General features: G+C 38.0%; 1 protein-coding gene across 2 annotated transcripts in view; it reads left to right on the top strand.

The window, feature by feature from the left end:
- The window catches only part of LOC127577384 (AFG3-like protein 2), a 30,131-nt gene continuing 21,660 nt past the window's right edge, over window positions 1–8,471 (top strand). The window contains exons 1-6 of one of the 2 annotated variants that reach the window (XM_052028553.1): window positions 1–325; window positions 2,311–2,395; window positions 2,780–2,842; window positions 3,461–3,564; window positions 4,489–4,638; window positions 8,213–8,284. In XM_052028553.1, coding sequence (XP_051884513.1) covers window positions 224–325; window positions 2,311–2,395; window positions 2,780–2,842; window positions 3,461–3,564; window positions 4,489–4,638; window positions 8,213–8,284 — 576 coding nt within the window. In that variant the 5' untranslated portion in view covers window positions 1–223. The remainder of the gene's footprint in view (window positions 326–2,310; window positions 2,396–2,779; window positions 2,843–3,460; window positions 3,565–4,488; window positions 4,639–8,212; window positions 8,285–8,471) is intronic. The other variant, XM_052028554.1, reaches the window with a different exon arrangement.

Raw genomic sequence — 8,471 nt, 5'->3', positions numbered from 1 at the left:
GGTTTTCCACTCGGAGCGAATTAATTGAAGGGCTGGGAAGTTAATTTAAGGACACTCCCTGTCTCACCTGCTTATATAACTGTTTAAAGTATAATTTATTATAGAAGAAAGAATAAGAAGGAAAGTTTTCTTCTGTATAAGTGAATGTTATTTAAACACTGCTGTGGATTGTGGAGTAACGAGAGGCGGACGGACAGTTGCGGCCTGACATTCCGCTGGGGCCATGGCGCTCGCGTTGAGGCTGCTGGCCGGGAGGCCGCGCGTCTTCACCCGCACCCGGGCACCGTGGCGCGGACTCTGGCCGGGACAGCAGGCCTGCTGGCGGGTGAGAATAGACCTGGGTGCAGATGGATGTGTCTTTCACGGAACTCGGGCAGAGCGTTGACCTGATGCTCAACATCACAAACTCTCCGTCTATAAACAACCTTCTTTGATAAAGCGTCTTCATTCAGCCCTTATAACACCATGATCTCTACAGGAGCTTTGTCTCGTAACACCCTATTAGTTGGCACCGTGCCTAGTGTTGGGTAGCAAAGAGTTTGGTCAAGAAGAGAAATGTTAAAGAGTTGGTAGATCATGGGGCGAGAGGGGGTGGTATTTTGCGGAAGAGCATTTCAGAGCTTCCAGCCTAGTCAGCTGAAGGCACAGCCACCAGGGCTGGAGTGATTGAAACGGGGGACGATCAATGGGCCAAAATCAGAGGAGTCTTATTTTCTCGCAATGTTGTAGGGACTGGAAAAGTTCCATAGAAATAGTGAGACGATCGATTTGACTACACAAGGATAAAGATTTTGAAACTGAGGCTGTGGTAGACCACAGTAGATCACAAGCATGGTTGTGAAGGACGAGCAGGGTCTGTGGCAACGGTTTTGAATAGTCAAGTTCAGAACAGTGTAAGATGCAAAACTGGCCATAAGCTTGATGGAATACTTATTGCCAGGGAAATCAAATACCTAAGCAGGGAGATTGTGCTTCATTTATATTCACTATTTGGAATATTTTGTACCTTATTGGTTTCCTTAAGGAAAAAATGTTAAAACATTGGATGGAGTTCAGAGAAGCTGGAAGCTCGGTTCACAGTCAGAGAGACTGGCAAATTTGTGAAAAGCCAAGCACAGGCAGATGATGGTCAAGAAGATGGAATTGGATTTGAGGAGCAAGTACAATGGCTTTGGTCTTACCAATATTTAATTGGAAACAATTTCTTCTCAGCAAGTATTGAACTTTGGATAGTCAGGGATATTTTATTAGCTCAGATAATAAAATGGGAACCTGAAGAGAAGCCATTAATGGTTACTGTATGCCTAGGACGGCATGGATAGAAACGAAATTGGGTGAGCGTACTTGTAACCATTTTGAGTAAAAGAGGAGAGCTGTTAAGATCAATGACAATAGTGGCTGTAGGCAGATTGTGATGGATTAGGAGAAATAGTTTACATTGTTAATTACAAATAATTTACAATAGTTTACAGCAGCACAGGTTATCATTTTTGACATCTATAAGATCTGTTTCCATACTGTTGGCAGGGTTGAAAGCCTATCTGAATGGTTTCAAATATCGAATCCTTGAGCAATGGCTTGTGCAGGTGGAGGAATGAGTGTTTTGAGGAGGGGGGGTGGGGGGGTTGCAGATTTTAAGCTTGGAAGACAGTGCCTGAGTGGAGTTTGCCATTAATAATATCAGATAATAGGTGGGCCAGGTAGTGAAGTTAGATAGTCAGTTTCATGAGTACAAGATTGAAAGAGCAAGAAATGTGAGTGATGGACAAAATTAGTTCAAAAGTGCACTTGGTGAGATAGTTTGAAACTTTCATGCAAATGACTAGGTTTAAACTTAACTTTCAATTATTGGTTACACTGGAAGAATAGATGATGTATTACATGTAATTGATTCAGTATTATTAATCAGGGAAACATAATTCAAATTATTTTCCACACAACCTGTTTGGAACTAATTTTGTTGAAAATTAGTTACTCTTTTTCTGCCTGTTTTAATTGAATTTTTAAATATACTGTAAATCTAGAATATTAGAAACAAAGATTGTACAACACAACTCCCACTACAGATTTTTTTGTCTTACAGATGCTAGCTAGTTAAGTATCATATGTTGGACAATGATTAATGTTGGATAATGTTACCAAATGTAGGAAATACAGCATTTAATTTAAAAATGGTTTCAAATCTTGCTCTAATCAAAATTTGAACTGCCCTTTCCTCGTTTAATTATTTAATTAGAAAACTTTGATTCTTTAATGCTGTAGTTAGAAATGTATGTCTAGAATTTAATTCTGATATTTTTCTGAATCTAGTTTATTAGACCCTGCATTGGGAGAAGTTCTGGATATCAAGAAAAAATGTTGACCTGTGGATTGTTCTGTTCAAAACAGCCAAAAGGTAATGTGTAAATAAATCTCTTTTTATTTAAATAATATTATTTGTTTTCTTAAAACATTTGTTGACTTTTCCAGAAACCAGAGTGGCTTGTCAATACACTTTCTTTTTGAATATGTTCGGTGTTAAATGTAGCAATACCTCCATGTTTAAAATATGGGACCAGAACATAAAGATGAAGCCTCCTGCTATTCTCTACCCTACTGCTCTGGACCCTAAAGGGCCACCTTGAACCTGGAGGAATATTGGTTTTTTTGGTCCAGAATATTGTTTACTTTAGTCTAATTTTGCTGGTAAGGGTGAATCAGTAGTAAGAATTAATTCATTAAACAGGATTATCATAGCCAATACAAAGAGTGAGTTTTGATGTGATTATTTATTTCTTAGGTTTTGAGAAGTATTTCCCCAAAAGTAAACAGTCAGCAGAACCAAAAGCCAGTGACATTAAAGGTAAAATTTATGATGTGATTCTATGATGGGATGTATCACCTGTCTGTACCCATGTTTCCAATCCTAGTTTTGTTCAGCTATTGATATCTGTAATGGCTAAATTTTTTATCACACAATCTTCACAGCCTTTTTTTTATTCATTCCTGGGATCTGAATCTTATTGGCAATGCTGGTATGGATGCCTGTTCCTAGTTTCCCCAAGAATGTAAATGAGTGACTTCAAAGAGCAGTTAAGAGTCATCTACCTTGGTGTGGAACTGGAGTAACATGGCCAATCCAGGCAAGGAAAGCAGGTTTCCTTCATTATAGGATATTAATAAACCATTTCTTTAACAGTCCTGGGGCTGGCTTCATGATAACTTTGCTGAATCCAGCTTTTTATTCCGAAATAATGCTTTGAGTATTGTAAACAGATTCTCTCCAGATTGATAATCAAAACATAATTTATATAATCATCCATGTACAGTATTTCTTGTTAGTTCATTCTACTGTTGGATCTTCCTATCACTTACATTAGATGACTGTTTTGCCCAGACTGAAAACAGAACACTTTGTGCCAATAAATCCCTAATGCGTAGGATCAAAAGTTATCTGATAATATAATATTTTTATCTACAGCAAAGTCAAAGGAGTCTGGAGGAAGTACTGGAGGTGGGCCAGGAGGCAGTAGTAAGAAAAGTGGGAAAAAAGAGCAATCCACCTGGTGGAACCGGATACAGAAGGTTTGTTATGTTGACAATGATATGGCTAATTAGTGGATTTCCAGACTCAGATCTTGGTAATCTATTCTGAAGTGTAAAAGTAATCCTATTCTTTAATCTGTAATTGAAACAATAACAAGGGTAACCCCTTTATGGAGCTAAAACTTGCTGAACTAAAATTATGAGGGCCATAGATAGGTAGGCAGTCACAGTCTTTTTCCCAGGGTAGGGGAGTCTAAAACTAGAGGGCACAGGTTTAACATGAGAGGGAAAAGATTTAATGGGGTTCTAAGGGGAAGGCTTTTCATAAACAGGGTGGTGGGTATATGGAACGAACTGCCAGAGGAGGTGGTAGAAGCAGATACAATTACAAGATTTAAAAGAACATTTCAACAGGTACATGGAAAGAAAAGGTATATGGGCCAAACACTGGCAAATGGGATTAGCTGAGATAGACATTCTGGTTGGCATGTACAAATTGGGCTGAAGGGCCTGGTTCTATGAATCTACATAAAATGGCATGAAGATTTCGTTATTATGGTTTAACCTTTCAGAATTAGAGAATCAATTTGTTTAGTTGCAAATGCAGGTCAAATGTTACTTCTGAGTAAATGAACTTGCATTGTTTTAAGTTCATGAATGAAATTTGAAACGAGAAACATATATCAACAAAATCAAACCTGATTAATTAGGTCACACCAATAAAACACGTTAGTTGACTCTGAATAAGAACATACGCCATTTCACAATATTGATCAAAGCATTCAAGCCTTACCTGTAATTTGATATTTAACAATGACTTCACTGTTTATTTTTTTGTTTAACAGTTTTATTTAACTTTATTATTATTTCACTGGAAAATTAATGACAAACATTATAGTGATGTAATTGTCATTGATTTCCATGATCAATTCTGACTTTAGTTAATTTTTTAATTCATTCTAGGGAGATCTACCATGGGATGACAAGGAATTCCGCTATTTAGCTGTGGGGATAGCTGGACTTTTCTCTGGATTCATGTATTTTTACTACCGAGACCCAGGCAGGGAAATAACTTGGAAAGATTTTGTAAACTACTACCTGGCACGAGGTGTGGTAAGTAATTTTAAAATTGGCCTTCCACATTACAAGAAGAGCTTGAACTGTGGTACGTGTTCAGCTCACCGCACCCCCAACCCCACCCCCTTTCCTTCCCTTCCCTTCACCTATAATCAGCATATAATGAGCTGTAATGTTTATCCATCTGGATAAGGTGGCCCTAGGTTCACTTGCTTCCCCTGCAATTAAACCAAGTGATCTCACCTCACGTAGTCCCTGCTCTTGATCCCTATTGGGAAGTATAGTTTTAGGCAAGGGTACAGGAGGGATCACTTTTATGTACTCATTTGAACTGACAGGCACTTGAATGAATGCTGTTTTTATGTCTCTTGGGATTGAGTCCTTTACATGATTTCATAGACCTTTCTAGGTCAGAAAATATGTATTATTTCAATTTATGGAAGCCTGCTCCTGGTACGGTTGTAGAATAGGGCTTCATACATAGGGATAAAATTTGTACAATTTTATGCAGGCTGAATTGATGCAAGGAATCTTTACAAAGCTTTTCTAAATAGTTTTAATATGTTAAAAAGTAGAAAATTTTGTCTGACCAAAATCGGTGATAGGATGTAGCAAGATATTGGTGGCATCTCTAACAAAGTAGTAGATCATTGCAGCACCTGAACCCTTTCCTGGATGACAGGATTTGCTGCTGTGTAAGCTGGCTTTCTCACCTTCCCATTCTGATGAAGGATCATTGACCTGATATATTAACTGCTTCTCTCTCAATGTATGCTGCCTGACCTGCTGATTATTTTCAGCACTTCCTATTTTTTATGTCAGAGAAGATTGTCTCTTTATCACTCTGAGGCACTCTTCTCAGGACATAGAACTACGACACGGTTGGCAGTGGCTGGTGGTTCAGCTCAGTACTGTGCACAGTTGTATGAACTGGGACCTGATACCAATGAGAGCAGCAAATCTTAGGAGATTTACCAAGGTATGCGCCTACTCCTTCCAAGTATTTTAGAAAATGCAGTGATGGTGACATTAGTTACAAGTTACGAGTGGCACTAGACAGTTGTAGAGGTAGATTAGCTCCCTTATCTTGAGCAAGTATGAAGTTGTTTGTACCACACCAATTTAGGCAGCATATTGGCTGAAGTGCTATTAAGTTGTATATTAGGCTGGGCAGAGATGGAAGCAAAAGATTTGAGTGTGCTGGTATTCTCACCTGCCACTGATGGTGCTGTCCCTATGGTACAGGTTGGGTGCAAACGTCACTGCAGCAGGTGGAGCAGATCTGCAAGCGGCTGATATGGAGCCTGCAGAGCCAATTTACTGCAGTCATTGGCAGGTAGGTGTGCCAGGCCCTACAAATATTTTCCATTTCATCAAATTTTACAGCACAGAAGGAAGCTGTTAAGTCAGTTTTGCTTGTGTTGCCCTTAAGAAAGCATTCCAGCATCCATCCTCTCCCTTTCTCCATTGCATTTTAAATAGACTTGTGTATCTTTCTATTTTGCACGGAGACACCATGGTAGATGATACCATATTTGTCCTGTTGTTTCCTGATCTCCTTGGATTACATTCTTGTATCACCTTCGATTTAGGACATGGAGCATTGCATCTGGGATGCATTCAAAAGAAATGTAGCATTAAGGTAAAAAGTTGACTTATCAAAGAGCTAGGGCATGAACTCAACCATAGATGCCATAGTGCACTCTGGGTAGTATAAATGTTTATATTTTTATTGATACTGAAGACATCTCATCTTCGTTATGGATCTTTATGTTCTACAGAACAAAAGAATTTCTGTACCGCACCTTTGTGTTTCTGTTGTTCTTATTAAGTGAACTTTGCTTTGATGACAATGATCTGGTTTATAAAAATATCAAAGGAAAATTACATGAAATGTTTAACAAAGAAAATTCTTGAAATCCTCAGGTCATGTCACATCCATGCAAACAAAAAACTTTTAGGTTGGTTACCTTTCATCAGCATCGTTTCTGATGAAAGTTCATCAGCTGAAACTTCAACTCTGTTTCTTTGTCCCCAGGTGCTGCCCATCCTGCTGGATTTTTCTTGCATTTCCTGTTTAATTTCAGATCTCTTTGCTTCAGATTTCAGAGTACTTTGCTTTTATGTGAAATGTTACTGAAGAATGTCACATAAAAGCAAAGTTACTGAAGAATAGTATTCATGTATTCCTCTCTAACTTTATTAATAATGAATAAAAATGTATTTGCACATACAGTAATGAACATTAACTGAAATGTGTAATTAAAATAACTGACAAGTTATTTAGATGAGGACATTTATCGGCTTTCCTTTTGATCTCTCGTGGTTGATGGAAAGAGGAATCTTTTTGACTGGGTTTTGTTTCAATTCTCTCATTTAAGGTCTCCATTTGAAATGCTGAATTCTTGCATAATTAGCCTCCTCCTGAAAATGACTTGGGGTGTGTATCTCTAAACAAGAGGTCCAGGCACGAATCTAGTGTGTAGTAGGTAGAACTGTCGCATCTCAGTCCTCAATCACCTGTGCCCACCAACCTGTACCACCAAGCAGAAAATTCTGTCTCTGCAGTCCACATTAGAAAATTTTGTCTGCAGCTGTACATTAAAATTGACTATTTAGAAAAAGCCTGTCAGTCAATGTCTTTGGTCCATGTACTATGAAGTATAACAAGCAATTTTGCTTTTGACATCTGTTAATGCTAGTAATGCTTGTGCTTGTATTTCTTTTTTGCAAGTTTGTCCTATTTGAATTTTGAACCTGGAGATGAGGAGAGGGCTGGAGCATATGTTTATTACACCATTGCCTCTTTTAATGAAATCTGACATCAAGGCACTCTGATCTATTAATGTCAGCAATTTGAGATATTTGCAAAATATTGGAAGTGCAGATTTAAACTTTTTATGGGAGCCAAATAGCTCTATGATGGGTACCAACAGGTCACATGGAAACAAAAACTTGAGCATTCCTACTCTAAAGTTGTAAAGGCTGTGGTAACATTGATGGCTGGAACCTGCTACAGCAGTGTGTTTATCACGTTATCGCTCTTACATTAAAGGTAATAGTATAAGTAATACTTTCTTTGCCTTGCCAGTAACTACCTGGTTGCCTAAATCCATAGTACAGATTAGTGTACTATGTAATTCACGTAGTTGATACTTGATGCATTGATTTTAAATTTCTAAAATTCCTTAGATACAGGGGTGGTTCCATTAGACTGGAAAATAGTGAATGTAACTTTTTTCAAAAGAAGGAGACAGAAAGCAGGAAAATACAGGCCAGTTAGTTTAACATTTGTCATCGGAGAAATTTAGAATCTATTTTTAAAATCGTTACAGCAGTGCATTTAGACAAATTCAAGGTAATCGGGCAAAGTCAACACAGCTATCAGTTTTGATAGTTCATGCAAGAACTTGGAAGAGTTTGAATTTTAGTTTGAAATCATTTATCATTGATTCTGGCTGTGTGGTTCAGAACTTAAGAAGTTTCAGTTCTCCAAGATGTTAAAGTATCATAGTAATTTTAATTGTGATAATTTTCTTATACTGATAAAACATGTTTTTTTTTAAATTTGCTATTAGAGTCTTTTCAATCCTTTTATTTCTTGTTTGAGGTTGATCGCCTAGAAGTTGTCAACAAGCAGTTTGTGCGAGTGATTTTCAACCCAGGAACCAAAAGTGATGCTGTAAGTTGACTCTAATCTTTTTTTCGTTTAGAACTAAAAACTGTTCTTTTTGTTTTCTCCAAATCAAGTTCCCACGCTTCCGTTACTGTGTGAGGGCGCCGGTTCCTGTGGTCCCTTGAAATTCACTGGGTCCCCACTTCCTGTGCTCCCTTTAAGCTTGTTGGGTTTGCTGGAAAATTCGTTATAT

The sequence above is a fragment of the Pristis pectinata genome, chromosome 13 (genome assembly GCF_009764475.1).
Source record: "Pristis pectinata isolate sPriPec2 chromosome 13, sPriPec2.1.pri, whole genome shotgun sequence".
Lineage (NCBI taxonomy): Eukaryota > Metazoa > Chordata > Chondrichthyes > Rhinopristiformes > Pristidae > Pristis > Pristis pectinata.
The sequence above is the reverse complement of the archived record's forward strand: the minus strand, read 5'-3'. Positions and strand labels throughout refer to the sequence as shown.